Source organism: Falco biarmicus, chromosome 20 (genome assembly GCF_023638135.1).
Source record: "Falco biarmicus isolate bFalBia1 chromosome 20, bFalBia1.pri, whole genome shotgun sequence".
Classification (NCBI taxonomy): Eukaryota; Metazoa; Chordata; class Aves; order Falconiformes; family Falconidae; genus Falco; species Falco biarmicus.
The window spans coordinates 3365727-3381664 of NC_079307.1; the positions used below are offsets into that span (position 1 = coordinate 3365727).

Below are 15938 nucleotides of genomic sequence, written 5' to 3' on the forward strand. Positions count from 1 at the left end.
GCTCCCTCCCAGCATAAACCAGGCACGTTAAACACACAACAACTTACATGACTTTGCGGAAGGAAAGCTTTTTCCTCAGAGAAGATACACACAGATGGCAGACCTGCTTCGCTGCTGTGCCGCAGGATGCCTTCTCAGGGTATGGGTTCTGGCCCATGGCAGTACTTGACAATGTACAGGCCACCAGCAGCACTCACACCTCAAGAAAAAGAATTGCTAGGGAGCACCGAATGCATCTGCCAGCAGCAGGACAAGATTCTCAGTCTTCTCTGAAAAGACTTGAGGGTCGGAGCATGGTCCTTGGAAATCTGTCACTGAAGTTAACTCCACTAGCAGCACCCCCAGTACCATCTTTTACAGTAAGAGCAGGGTAGAGTTCAGATCTCAGCTATGCCTAGTCCAGATTTCAGCCATCCTTAGCTATGTATTCCTCTCCATTTTTTTTTTAATCTCAGAGTCACCTTAGCAATTCAGCATCCCTTTACTTTTGGCCAGAGTAGCTTCTTTCAGCACTTCCCCAGATGTACTGAGGTTGGTGCAGATCCTCATTTGCTCTCTGCTCTCATCCTCCAAGTGCAGCACACGCTGCTGTGATAACAAAGGCAGTGTGCCAACAGAAGGTACACCTTTCAGTATATGCCACATGGTTTCTTGCTTTCCCTTCTGCCCTACTCAGCTCAGCTTTTGTCACAGCTTACAGGACTGCTGAAACCCTGGGTGGCTGTGGTTTTGTTTGGCATTTTAAGTGGGTTTTTTGGTTGTGTTCTGTTTTGGTTTTCCCTTTTTTTTTTTTTTTTTAAAGAGCTGCTGTACAACATTCAATTGACCAAGTGATCAGAACTGCCTGTAGGTCTTTGTATCAGAAGCAGAAAATTCCCAACCTGTGGGTGGAGGACCTTTTGTTAGTGGTCGAAAATACCACTATAAGAGCAGTAAGACAGACCCTCCTCATTCAATTTTCACAAGTCCAGCAGACTCAAGATGCCTCAGAAAAAACCTTCAGCTTTGTTAATAGGAATAGTAAATAGCAAGCTCCCAGTGGTTTTGTTAGCCTGCTCACTAGTTCATGTCCAGCTTCACACCTTACATAAAACTCAAATAGCATACGAGTTATTTTCTGGTTAATTTTCTTAAGTCCATGCCACCAGGAAGGCTATACACCAGTGGAGCCTAATGTAATTGCATTAGCAAAGGAGGAAAAAAACCCGAAGTAGCAAAGGCAATTTGCTATCCCTCATATGGATCATTCTCGGATCAGTATCCTCCATGAAAACAAAAGTTACTTGCAATTAAATCCTGGCAGCAGCAACATTGCTGGTCCCCAATAAGAAAGGTCAGCAGGCTCAACATCACCCTGGCTCTGCATAAATAGGTCTGAGATCTGATTGTGCTGCACCTAAAACATGTCCCTTCCGGACAGGAAGGTATTCTTAGCACCAGTCTGAAGGCTCCAGTTTAGTTTACATCTGAAGCAGCCAACACTTCCAAATGATTCCTTTCTTGCTATACCCAGAAATCCCCCATCCAAGTATTAACTAATAGTGTTTAACCTGTGAAATCCCAGATCAAATGGTACAACAGCATGCACTACACAGAAGCAGCCCAGGTATGACTTAAGTACCCATCTGCTTTGCTGCCACATTCTTTGTTTCCTGGTTGCAAACACCACTCCCCGCTAGTCAATTATGCCAGGCTCCGCAGTACCAGAGAAATTGATAATTGAAGTGAAACATACGGAGGAGTGCTAATTCTGAGCCAAACTCTGTTGGGATATTAATTAGCTCTTCAGGTCAGGATGTTCTCTCAAGTGAGTCAGTTCCTCAGATGCCTACTCAGCTGCTACTCAGTCTTTTCAGTCCATTAGCCTTTGACATCCTAGCAGGGAATCTGAGTTCACTAAGCATTTGCCCTACTACAGTTAGTAAGAAAGAACACTGACCTCAGAGACAGCTTATGTGGAATAACTGAGTAACAGACCTGAAACAACCCTCTTCTGAGGGACCATGCCCAGACACAAGCACGCAGAGCGCAGGACACCACGTTCAGAGGCTTCTTGTAATCCACCACGCAGCAGCACGAAGGAATCTCAGCATAGGCCCTGCTGTGGGCTCACTCTAACCCTCAGTCACAAGATCAGCTGAGTAAAATGCAACATAACTCCACTGTGCAATGCAGTAACAAAATAATGGGTATTTCAGAAACCAAAGTCCAGGTGTAACACTGGATCCAAGGATGTTAGTAGGGAAAGAGGCCTGCAGGAGCAGGCCCAAGATAAAAAGCTGGAGGTAGCTCAGGGCTCATAGCTCATGCACAGAGCAGAAGAAAATGAAGCAGGTTAAGGCTCAAAAGATGAACTACAAGACACAGCAAAACTCTTAATCATATGGCTCCGAGCAAAGCAACAATAATAAATCATGCACACAAGCAAGAATTCATTTTTCAACAGCTTTTGTGCCAATGCTGCAATTTGAAGCAGCCATTAATCAACCTGAAGTACAAGAAACGTAAGTTTCTTCTGGAGCTTCATGGCAGTTCTCATCCAGCTGCCATACATGGGCTCTAGATACCTCAGGACTATCACAACATATCAGAAGTTAAATACAACGGTCAAGCTAAGGCTTGGCTCATCCTTGCTGAGGACAAGAACCACATACAAAATTTCACTTGTGTATTTTCAAGGATCAGAGTTGCTAATCATCAATACACAGCAAGTTTGATGAAGCTATCTACACCAGCTACAGTTTTGGGGAATGAGTCTCGAAAGAAAGCACAGGCTACTTCAGGAGTTATTTGTTCCACAACCTCTACTTTTAAATAGATGAAAAATGCATCTTTTTAGACATTGTAAGAATGGTGTAAGACCAATGTAAATCACTTTTCTTGCCACACAACTCTGAGAAATACAGGGAAAATAAACAAGGACCTGAGCTAGCCCAGGCCATTTAATTTCACCAAGTAGTTTACAGCAGTCACCCAATTCAGCCACAGACTTACCTGTCCTCGCGCATATGAGGGCTCAGGAATCGGGACGAGTCATCATCGTGGCTGCTTTGCTGGCTGCTCTGTTGGCTGCTGCAATATGAGATGGGAAAACAGAAGCAATTAGACAGATTCATGGAAGTCCCTATGAAAAACTCTGGTTTAAAGCCCAAGAAAGAAGAACACTTCGTACTTGGGGGCGCAAAGAGAGACCAACAGAAGACAGTAAGTTCATATATGACTTACAACAGGCATGACTGGTACGAAGCCTCTCAACCTCACTTCATGCCATTTTCCTAAGAACCTTCTGAAATACAGAAGTGACCTTACACATTGCCTATACACAGTGTTTCATCGTGCCATCCCAGAACAAGGTCTTACAGCTTAACATTCAAGTATCTAACTGCTGCTTGTTTATACACCCCCCCACTTCAGGCAGCAAAACAAAACAGCAGTTAAAGCAAACCCTTACTATGGATGAAGCGGCCAACACCAAACTCCTGGTGGAGAGCTGCATGCTGAGCCCACAAGATGTCACTCTCCCCCTTTAAATGGGTGTTGGGGCGGTGTGTGTGTGTGTGCGTGTGCAACGTTTTCACTCCTGCACATCTATTCTAACGAGTTCGTCTTGGTCCCTTCTACCAGCCTCCACCTGCTCCAGGGACTCATTAGTATTTCTGATTCTCATTCCTATAGCTTCATTTCTTTGCAATAACTTTCCTTCGCGCAGCAGATAGGTCTGATTCTGCCTGCAGGTAACAGACTGCAGCGCAGAGAGCAGATATCCCTGGGCTCGCTTTAATCTACTTCGTCTGGGTACCACTGGCTACGGAGTCATGGCAACACAGCTTTAGCACAAACTGCACAGTCCCACCTGGGACACTGGGTACACCTGCCTGAGCACACAGGCTGCACTAAAAGTGCTGTGCTTCACTACTGGTAGGACCTAAACTGCTCAAATAAAACTACTCAGGTATACACATGCACGCTTGCAATCACAGTTTCTACTGCACTGTACATAATTCTGCAACACCACATTGCCCAAAGGCACAAAAATACAAATGCAGTATCAAAAAGGATCAAATTGCATCTTTTCATTTTAAAAAGCAGTAATTCTCAGCCAGTGAAATCTATTTTGGGGGGAAAACCACAGTACTAAAACACTGCAATAGTATTTTTCTGTGAAGTCTACATGCTTGTTTTGGTTGTGGTTTTTTTTCACCTGGCCTGGACCTTTTTAACCACTACAAGGAGGATCCTGCCTGCTGGAAAAAAAAACACACGCTTCTGCTATGCAAGAAGCATTCTCTTAACTTCTGTTTCCATGTCAGCAATACAGTCTTTCCCTCTTTAAATTAATTTCTAAAAAAAATTAACAGACATTTTTCTTCTCTAGACATACTCAATGCTCACACAAAGAAATTACAGCTATTCTTACCTACACCTGCTTACACTTTACAACTTAACTACAGAAAGGATACCTCAAGCAGTAACAAGTGTATTGACTTGAATAAATTAAGTCCCATACAAAAAAAAAAAAAAAAAAGATTACCATCACAGAATACTAACAGAGAAAATACTTGAAAAGATTTAGAAGTTTATGTATAATCTTGTCTTCATATTCAAAGGAATGACAAAACACAGCCAAGCAGGCAGGGAAGGAACTAGAACCAGCAAGCACCCCAGTGACAGATGAGAACTACACGCTCTGGTACTAAACAACATTCCTCCAGCAAATCCGTACAAGTAAATGGCTCTAACAAGCCCCCATGTTCACTTTTCAGGGATCTGAACCCTTCAGATTCTTGTCCTCCTCCCCACAAAGTATTAATTAATTTGTTTTCTTGCAAGACTGTTCATAAGTTTTAAGGTGAGCACATCACAATCCTTTAACATGACCATTTTTCTCTTTTCTTCTTAGAAAAAAATAAAAAAAAAAAAAGGAGAGAAGGGGGAGGACTTTCTCTTCCCCCCTGAGATCAGAGTTTTTGCCAAAGACATTTGCAGTTTCCTCTGAAAAAAAGCCAATGATTCTTATTTTCAGCAGCCACCTTGATTCTGACCAGCTGCTTCTCTGAAATCTTCAAAGACTCCATCTTATTGAACGTGACATTTCTGAAAAACACAATAGCTGTCTTGGGGACCCACTTAGCATTTGAGAGACATCACACACACCTGGCACTGTCCACTTTTTACTGCCTGTTCAGAACGTGAAGCAAAAAACTGTTCCTTACTGTTAAGATAGAAAGGAGAGCAGGCTAAAGCTTATAGAAGAACAAAATCAGTATTTATGAAATCCTAAAAAAAAAAAAGAAATTAAATTCACCTTTGATATTGGACGTACAAACTCACAAAACTCATGCAGCATTTATGACTTTCAGCTACAGAGTCCAAGTATGTGCATGGTGCAGAAGTCATAGGCATGCGTCTTGTGAGGACACATACACACGGTCCCACAGAGCATACTTTGCTTGTTCGACCATTCCACAGTGTATAGTTTTACCTTTTTTTTTTTTTTTTTTTTTTTTTGCAAAAGCCTCTCAGCAAGGGGACAGATATAATTTTCTCCTCCCATACCCACATACTTAGTCATTGTTTTCTTAAGTGCCTCACTGTAAAAAGGATAATCAGAGAACCAGAATTCAATATTGGCTTCAAGCTATATATCAACAGCTTGGTAAGAATAATATACTCCAAAAAGCAAAGAAACATCTTTCCTGTACTTCTGAGCTTAATTATAGCCCAGTGAACTAGTTTGGAAGGAGCACAAAAGGAACCATGCTTCCCCTCCTAATTCAAAGGATTTATCACCCTTTTGATATGAGAAAGCACGGCAGGGACTATTCCTATCATGTGTTTCTTCACAGAAAAACCCTCCCACAAAACTTTGCCATGTCAATTCAGATCAAATATAACAAAGCTTACCAAGGGTAGAATTCCCAGTATATCACAGTCCAACAATATAGCACCTGCAATGCTGGTAATCCAATGTGAAAGTTTGCTTTTGGACAGCTATACAAGATGAACCTTAGACCTTTTCATGCTCATCCATCCAGAGTTAAACTTATTCAGAAAGGCCTCCAAATCAAGGTTTAAAATTTAATGGAATCCAAATATTGCAACATACCACCTTATCCCCTTGTCACGAGTGAACACAAAGATTACAAGCAATGCAACTCAGACCAGGAGAGAGAAATTAGTTTCTACCCACTCATCTATTTGACAGTACTCAACATGAGCTATGTTTCATGATAAATGTTTTGTACAGAAGCTTCGCAAAAGTTTATGAGCTTTTCACACAACGAAAATAACTTCAACATTCTGAATATTCAACAGTGCAGCTCTTTAAAAACCCTAAAATCTATACAGCAGTTGAAATGCAGAGCCTATTGTTTTATTTACATTTTTAGTCCATTTTAAGTTGAACTGCTTTTAAGAAGACAACGCTCCTCTGAAATGGTATAGCAAGTCACTAAAGTAGAGATAATATAAGGAGGTCAAAAAAAAGGTATGGTTTGTACTGAAGAGTAACATGGGGGAAAGCTTTTAGATACAGTCATGTCAGTTCTGTATCTGCAGAGAAGGCCAAAAGCTGGTTAAAAATCCCAGAAAATCAACAAATCAAGCTTATGACATTCCAAAGCTCAGCAATAATAAACACGAATTTGGACATGGTTAAATCTTTGGGTGCACAGGCCCAGTGTGCCCCTTTTCTTGTTTCAAAAGATGCTAGACATTACTTTAAGGCTTATACCCTGTGGTTTTTCCTCAATTCTCATGCAAACATTCAGACTTATAAACTTGCTCACTACTTTAAAAACCGATTAAGAGTTTTAAATGCAGGTTAAGCATTAATTTTAACCATTAAATCTTTGAAGAGTCTACTTCCACTGCTCCTCCGTCTCACTGCTCCCAAACAATTTACCCAGGTAGCCAAGTACAAAAGAAACATTTTTCTACTGACTGAAAAACAGGCTTTCTGATCACACACACCACCAAATCTTGCTCGAATGTGGAGATAAAAAAAAAAAATCAACAGTTTTGCACCATGTGCAAGACTTCTGTTTGCTGAAGAAAAAATAAGAGTCAATTATACAGTGGAAGTTTTGTATCATTTAAGAAACAAGTGTATCTTGACAGGTGTATGAAAGAAAACAGATCCTCAAACATCTTCAAAATCAAATTTATATTTGATGTTCTACTTCTCATTTTCTTAATATCAGCTCAATTGCCAGTTCATCTTTCTATCACATCAGAAGACCCAACCACCACAGTTCTACAGAAGAATTACATTCCTAAGAATGCTTATTCTGTTACCTTTCTGTTCTACCACCTGTAATTTGTTACAAGCCTTAAATAGTTTTTACTGACTTCATGGCCCATGTACACACACATATGCTTAGATGAACATTCAGGAGACAGTTACACTAAAGAATCATCTTTTCTAATTCTTGCCAGCTGTCAATCTAGACAGACTGCAGGTACTTAAAAAAAAGTGCAAAACTTGCTTTTTTTTTGTCTTAAATATTTAAAGGCTTCTCTCTCACTTGGTCTTGGGAATTTATGAGCTATAAACTAGATTTTGTCCTATTCTTATCCTCGTGCTTTTTTTATTTTTTAATGTCTCATTTTGTTCTGAGGTTTCAGTCTCTGAATAAGGCAGAACCAAGGTCTCTTATTTTATGCATGAATAGGCTTTTAAAGTTAAAGCAGATCATCTACTAGAAGATAGGTACTTGTCCAGATCTCACAAAGTTCAGACACTCAGGTCAACGTTTGCACACTAGGAGCCTTCTGGGATTTCTATACCCTCTAGATGTGGGTGATAAATCCACTGTGTTTTTATATCTAGAGATGTGTTTGGCATATTTTTATTCAGAGAAAAAATTTTCCAGCAGTGATGCATGAATGAGGCATGCAAAGGAACAGGAAAGAAATGGCTGTTATGGAAATAGAAAATAGAATCAGTTAATGAGTTTGGAGAATTATTCATAAAAATCTGTGTCTTTCAGCAGGCTATTGTTATCCACAGCTATCAAGCAAGGTTATGAAGCTGAGTATTTTGTATTCATTTTGCTTAATTAACCTCTGTATTCATAAGGCTTTGGGTTCAGTATTAAGAATTTCAAAAAGGAAAATAACAGACAACTGACAATCAGGTATACAAATATTATTCAATTGCTTTGAGCAACTGTGCCAACAGATTTTGGAACTAAAAGCTACTAATTATGAGATTTCACAATATACGAGTATTTTCATCAACATAGATTTGGGAACTAATAGATATGCAGTTATAATCAATAGAACAGTGAACATGCATCAAGGTTTCTGTTAAAATTTACAAAGCTTTTTGGCTATTTGAACAACTCAAGAGTTCTTTTCATCCTTACAGCTGCAAGCACAAGGACTTGAGTCTACCTGCCTTAATATATCCCAAAATAATTTGGATATCTGAACAACCGCCGCCAGAAAAAAAAAGTATGGAAGTACTAATATCTGGTGAGAGTTATGGTCACTTCCAAGCTAGCAAAGAAATTACATACATTGTGCCTTTTAAATGGTATTCTTATATTGTCAAAGTCTGTATTATTTTAAGCCAGAATTTTAAGTCTAATAGAATCATAATGAAAACAGAAATTTTAGACAGTGAATTTCATGATGCACAAGTAGTCTTCATTTGAAAACTTTTGCGATAAGTGTTCTTTGCCCATCTTTCTTTGGTGACATAAACACAGAATAATAAAACCAGACTGAACTTTTAAGACTCAGGTGTGTCAGAAAAGATCCCTCAGTGTTTTCCCACAGGGGCCTTAGAACCTTGTTAAACAGTTTTATCGTTCAGTTTCACCCTCCTGCTTTGCTCATCCTTCCCAGAACATAGCCCCCCTCCTCCGATTTCTCATGAAACAGCAGAAATAGACCTCCCAGTCCCAGCTGCCTAACAGTACCTCATTGTCCTTGGCAAATTAAATTCCTGTCATCAAAAGCTCTATGTTACTATGGTTGCACGGATACGTAAATGACTGTGCCATGACAAATGTCAAGGAACTGTCAGTTGGAGGGGAAGAAGAAAAGAGGGTAAGTGACATGAATCCAGATATCACTGACCTAAGTTCCAAGGGACAACAGTCTCTCTCAGCACAAGGGCTGTCATTTGATAGACCTAAAGCTTTCAGTCTGTGAATTAAAAACCAAGAACACCTTCAGCTACACAGCTTTCCCACAGATGCTGCAAGTTCCCACTCTCAGCACACAAGTGTAAAGTTGTCAGGGGAAACATATCCTTAACACTGAAGGCACCAAGCTAACATCAGGCTTTATTCAAAAAGTTAAGGAGGATTCATGTTCAGCAAACTAGTTGCTGGACTGAGACCAAGCCCTATGGGAGGCAGGTACCACAACATGTCAGGGACCACAGCACCTTTCTGTTCACATAACCCTGCTCCATCTAAGGACTGACTCTGAAGGAGTTTCTCCAAAGCAGCAGGCACCAAGCGCCCTGCTTCTGCACACATTTCACTGAACTTGAGATGAAGATATGGAGAGGCAAGAGGAAAATTTGTACCCAAGCTTATGTAGTGAATCAGTGCAACAAATGGAAGGCAGACTTGGAAGGCGAAATTTCAAATGCCTTTTTTAACCTAGACTTAGAGCATGCACTACCTGGAGCCTCATGTTGGCAGTATTCCTGAGAACCAAAGGGGCAGTCCTACTCCAGACCTTCATATCTTTTTATTAACTCGATTTCATAGATGGGGGGATGTAAAGCAATGTTTACAGTCTAAACCCATTAGTAATGGGCAAAAAAGATAAGGGGAAAAGATAGTTGTGAATATCATGTAGGCCATCACCATAATTAGTACAAATTGTGTCCTTTGCAGTCATATTCAGAATTGGAGAGTCAGCGTGAACCTGTAGTAGTCACCTTCTCTCCCTGCTGGAAAGGCTTACAAGGAGCAGGACAGGCAGGTTTTCTCCTCTCACTGCATTCATTTTACAAATGAAAACATCAACCTTCACAGCTGTCAAGGCAAGCCCTTCCATCAACATAATATTCAACAATGAACAACAGACATCTTGATTTTCAAAACACAATCCAGTGGAAAACAACTGTGGTAACGAACACGATAATTAATTGTTAAATACCACTGACAGGCACAGTGCTGTCTAAGACATGACATTCAGACAGTCCAATGGTAAATATTTGCTGACTAGATAAGATCAACAGCATTTAAATTCCAGGCTGTTTGTAAATTACTCAATTTTGATACTCATGTGACTGATCATCCTAATCCACACAAATACTGAAAGGCAAACGTTTAAAAAGAAAATCAAACTACTGCACAAAGGCAGTAAGATTCAGCCAAAACAAAGATAAAGCTGGTGGGATTCATATTCACTTGGTACATGTTATCATAAAAAAAATGACAAAAACCCTGCAGTTACAGCAAACGGTACATCAGTACTTTTCATAAGAGATACACATGCCTCAAAAAAAAAAAATCAGTTCACTGTAAACAGAAATTAGGTCTTATTTGAACTTGCAGGTTCAAAAAGAAAAACAATTACATTAATAGCCAAGTTGCTACTGAGCCATCGTTCTGGCACTCTCACGTTTCAAATTAAAAAAGATATCATATAAATGGAAGTTTGTGCTTATGGACTTTCCAAAGCTACCAAAAGCAGAGAAAATGGGCTGCTTGAAGAGATCTATGAAAAAAACCTCAAACTTTTCCCATTTTTGCTTTAAAGATGCAAAAGAGTACGTATACCCAACTATGTATTCAAGTCCCAAATTCAATCCACAGGATATTCACACATCACTCACAGTGCTTCCATTTTCTCCAGAAATCAAAGTTTTAAATAGTTTAAAATATTAACAAGGATAGACATTCTAAACACTTGGGACAGTATTAAAACACGTAACAAAATCAGTTGTGCCAACACCTCTCTCCACTTCAAAACACACCACGTTTGACATTTGTCCTCCCAAAAACCTCAGTCAACTCTAGCTACAAGCAGAACATGAGAAAGATGCGACCCATTTGCCTCTTGCATTATGAAATTCCTATGGAGCTGTCAGTTCCTTACAGAAATAAGATTTCAGCAAGAATTTTATCAAAGCTCAAAAAAGCAAAAATGAACCAGCAACCCCAGTATGCACTCATCTACCACTTCCTGCAGCAGCTTGCTCCATTTCTGACAGAGAAGCCCTACTTCCTCTCCTCTGACCTAAAACTGAAACATGTGAGATGTTCACGAACACCAGAGAAATCGAGGACTACAACTTTTATGAAGTTCCTCATTTTGCAGCTTCTTGGAATTGTGTGGCATTAAGTGAATGAAACCTTAATTCACCAAGCCTTTCTAGTCCTCTCTTTAATCACAAGCAGCACAGGGCTTTAACAGTTTTCTGTTCACCAAATATTTTCTCTAAGCATAGTAAATACTGCCACTAATATTATTTAGACAGTCACCTTGGATTGCATTTCCATAACGTGAGGCACTATCGCCTTTAGTTGTGTAGCTGCTGCCTTTTTTAAAAAAAAAACAAACAACAAACATTTACCAGTTAATTTCTCCCCCTCTCTTCTGGAAAAGAATCACATCACTATCTCAGGCTTCCACGAGAGCTTTTTCCTCCAGAAAACACCACAACATGTGTAGAAGGAAGATGAATGACACACTGATTTATTTCTAGAAACGTTGAGCTAATTTCGTTTTTAAGGAAAGCAAAAGCACTATGAACTACTTGAAATTAAAGATTCCTTTTTATAAGAAAATTCAAAATATCTAAAATACTTACTGGTAAACAATAATTTTAGCATAAGCTCCGACAAATTGGCAGTTCACTGTTAACTGATGTATCTCACTAGGGTGACCAAGAGACTTAATGAGTAAACTTTTTTCCTAACTATGAAAACAGTTATGTTACCTTTTTCTGCCGCAGGATGTGAACAGTAGCAGTCACAGAGCACATTGCTGAACAGTGCTAAAGATTCTCCTAATGTGTCATGTTTCGTATCATCAGATAGACTATGAATATTTCATCTGTAAAACCTCCATGGTTGTGTCTCCAGCAGCTCAAGAAACTTCCCAGTCCTCAGCACATACCCTTTTCTCTAAGATGATGGAACGCTTCTGATAATATACCTCATTTATTTAACATCTTGCATTAGAGGCATTTTAGGGCATAGGTGAGTCTCTCTCTTTAGCTGAACCTGTCACTTAGGATTTCAGTGTCAAGAGTTTCCAGCAGAAGATCAAACTGAGTACATTCATCTTTAGAAAGGTCACAAGCTACAGCACAATCTATGCCCCACTGATCCAACAAAACCCACCAGTTTTACATTCTTTGGGGCACCAACATTTTGCTTTTCATTATTAACTAGTCTGGATGCTACCATTGACTACACAAATGTTTAGGACAAGCATTAACAGAAGACAAACAGGGTGATCTTTGACAGCTCAAGGGAAAGGGAGCTCTAGGGAAGAGCTGCAGGCATTGGGACACAGCAGCTTCCAGGACCTCCTGCACAAGCAAATTCAGCAAGGAATAACGACGAGTAAGAGATGGGTCAAACATCTTACCATCCTTGGCAGTCTGGCTTCTTTCTTCTCACACTAGGGGAGCGTATTCACATTACCACTAGTACCATCTTTACCCAGTACGAATGTCTGATGGGAAGGTGTTCAAAGAACGGAAGATGTACCCTACTTCACCTATTTCAAATGTACTGGTGCTGAGCATACACACAGTCTAAGTCAGGCAATGGCAGTGCAGGGCTCACCTGTTTACTCCCAGCTTCTTCCAACAGAAGGGCAGAAGCACAGGATATCATTCCAATGCCGATCTTGGGCCAAAAAAAAGAGCAGTCCCTTAAGCCCGAGTGATCTACCCTCTCAGTTCTTGCCTCACACATCAAGCATTACATGCAGCTCCAGAGATTATTAGCAAGAGTGGCTTTAAAGTAGTAAATAATAAATTAAAGCAGATGCATTTTTGATGTGAGACTGTATGTTCATTACATGCATAGCAAAATGCTAATAGATTGTATCCACTAGTCTGCAAGGAAAGAAATATCATCATGGCTTAAAAAATTTGCACACTTTTGCACAGAGTTCATACTTTATAAAGCTGCATCAGGTAAAAAATTTTCATCATCACCTGGGTAGCAAACGATGGAGGAGCTGTCTGCATCCCTTATGAAAATCATCCTATTTATGACGTGTATAGGCCCCCAGAGCATCAAACTTGTAGGTTAGATCATCATGCTTTCGTACAAGGATCAGTTACAAGGAAACTTCTGCCCCTGAGAAATGGCTTCTTCCTGCTCTTTCACCTTGAACAAAACCACATCATAGGCAAGCAAGGCTCTTACATGTCATCTCTGCTGGTTAATGACAAGAAATAAAACAGTCTCTCTTCTGCTCTCACCATCAGCCACCTAACAGCTTTTAGAGAACCAGCAGGTAAACAAACTTTACAATTACCCAGGCTGTTAAAAACTAACCAGTGATACAGAACATTTTGTAGGCTGGAGTTTCCAGATGAAAAAAGCAGCCAGCCTTCACCGGATCTGGAGCATTACAGACAGATTTCGAGTCCTAAAAGCATTTGTTTATTCACTTCGATGCTTACTGTATGCTAATGGTCACAGAGCTATTGCTCTTGCTTAGGGGCATGCAAGCAACACATGCATCACTGGAGTAAGTCAGCTGGTGCACAGTTTGCTCTCAGCTACCAGCTTTCCTTGGAAACCACTGCCATATAAACAGGCAGATATCTGGCCATATAATGAGACTAAAGGTTACCGGACTCAAAAAAAAACCCAAACCAACAACACAGCTTCAAACTGCTTGACAACAACTGAACTGGAAAGAGGGAGTGACTAGAAGCAAACTGCAATCACAGCTCTGGTGGGAACCTCATGCTGATGGCTGCCCCTTTACCAAATGAAATTTGGGAACCCGCATACTTAGTAGCATAGCTGCACTCCCAGCAGATGTTCAGCACACTGACCACACTGGGAATCTCGTTACAATAGTGCTACAATTAACCAGCAGGACAGGTCAAGCATCATCACTGTAGCTCAACCCCCAAGACAGGGCTCAGTGGAAAAGCCACTGGACAAAACGTTTCAGCCTTTACTCTAGTACAGTAGTCCCTGTTGCCCTTAAACAAGTGAAAAGTACAGTGACATCACTAGCACCTCTTACAGCAACATGATAATGAAACAGCAGCAAGAGCGAGCCAGTACTCTAGATGATTAAGTCTAAAGCAGGGGAAGGGAGACAGGCAGTATCTACCCGCTTTGCAGAAAGCCAGCTTTCTACCCAGCTATTTTAGAGCAAGGTTTCATATTCAACAGCCCCGGGGCATAGTAAGGTTTGCCCTACAGCACTAGCTGCTAATCTCTTCCAAATTAATGCCACAAAAACCTTTAGGGTTCATCACTCTTCCTGTGACTAACTCCCCACAGATTCTGCTTTCTCCGAGTTGTTTCCATGCCTGCTGAGTTTTGAAAGCCCAGTGATGACCTCTGCTTTCTGCAAACCCAGAGGCTCAGCAGAAAGCGACTGGCAAACTGGTCCCCCCCACCCCCCCGCCATACCCTGGACTAGAAAGAGAAAAATTCCATTTGAAAACATCATGTATCCCACTGCAAAAGGGATAGATTTGGAGCATGCTGCATATGAAGAAAGGAGGCAGCATGCTAGCTTTGGTATGCTAATCATCCATCAACCACTTCAGCTTTTTTTCCAGTCACTGCTTCAAAAACATAACTAGAAGAGGTTATGGTAGAAATATCTTAATGATGAATAAGCAGAAAGCTGTCAGCATAGCCATGGAGATATCATGTGTACAAGAACAAACTAAGTTTTCTTATGCATTTGCACCAAAAGAAATGTCTTGGCCTCTGCCTCAAACATATTCACCATCAATAGATTCAAATTAAATCCTTCAGCTGAACAGCCATCTCCTCTCTGTTGAGCTTCAGACATGAACTTCGCAATTCTGACACTTTAGCCTTATGCTATTACAGCATAAGCTAAAACAGCACATGCCTTATGCATTATCTTTCCCATTTTCTATGCTGTAACTGAATCACTACTTGTATCACCACAGCTAAGCGAAAACCAGTTATGTTTCTCAACCAAAGAGATTATTTTCAACGTTAACATTTTGCGAGGGATTATCAAATTCCTGACGGCATGCGTTTATTGATGAAACTTCCCCAAAACTTAATAAAATGACGGACTGACCTTACTAAAAGGGACCTCATGCAAGAAGAGCTCCTACATAATTAGAGCAGGTATTAGCAGAGGAAAAAGCACTGTCCTATAGACACTTAAGCAACACAGCAGTCAGGGAGTTTGCATCTATATCTAGTATGTTGTGCGCAGTAATGGTAAGAGACAAGTTTCCTTTTTTAATGGAAGTGCAGTACATACTTTCAGGCATAAACCCACACATACGCTGCATGGGAGTTGCAAAGCAACAGAAGAAAGATTGGCCCACACTAATCTAGTATAAGGATTTATAATGCATTAATTTATTGGAGAAACCTTTATAGTATCTTGTGTATTTTGGGCCTTCAGGAAAGGTAGATTGTTCCACTCTCCCATTAAGGCTAAACTACACTGCATGTTGTATACCCTGAATTGCACCTGCAGAGGGTTACGTATAAGGTACAGCTTTTTCTTTGTATGGCCACACAATAACTCCCTGGGCATTAATTTTCCTGTGTTGACAAACTCTTGGAGATCTTTAATTACTTGCCCCCTTTTGAGCCAAAGGGCTGAGTGACTTCAAAGTCTGGAAAGCAGTCAAAACCTGAACCCAGTCATCTTGACCTGCAGACCCAGCAACAAGGCTACTTTGTTTTTCTCTTTTCCTCATGTTCTCCCAGTATCAGCTACAGAACAAAAGATTTCAAAGAAGGTCTCAGCAGTGG

The 15938-nt window shown here is 40.4% G+C and overlaps 1 protein-coding gene across 6 annotated transcripts in view; it reads right to left on the reverse strand.

The window, feature by feature from the left end:
* The window catches only part of GRAMD1B (GRAM domain containing 1B), a 141674-nt gene that overhangs the window by 88644 nt on the left and 37092 nt on the right, over window positions 1–15938 (reverse strand). For all 6 annotated transcript variants that reach the window (XM_056322721.1, XM_056322715.1, XM_056322717.1 and 3 more), the window contains exon 2: window positions 2995–3072. In XM_056322721.1, coding sequence (XP_056178696.1) covers window positions 2995–3072 — 78 coding nt within the window. The remainder of the gene's footprint in view (window positions 1–2994; window positions 3073–15938) is intronic.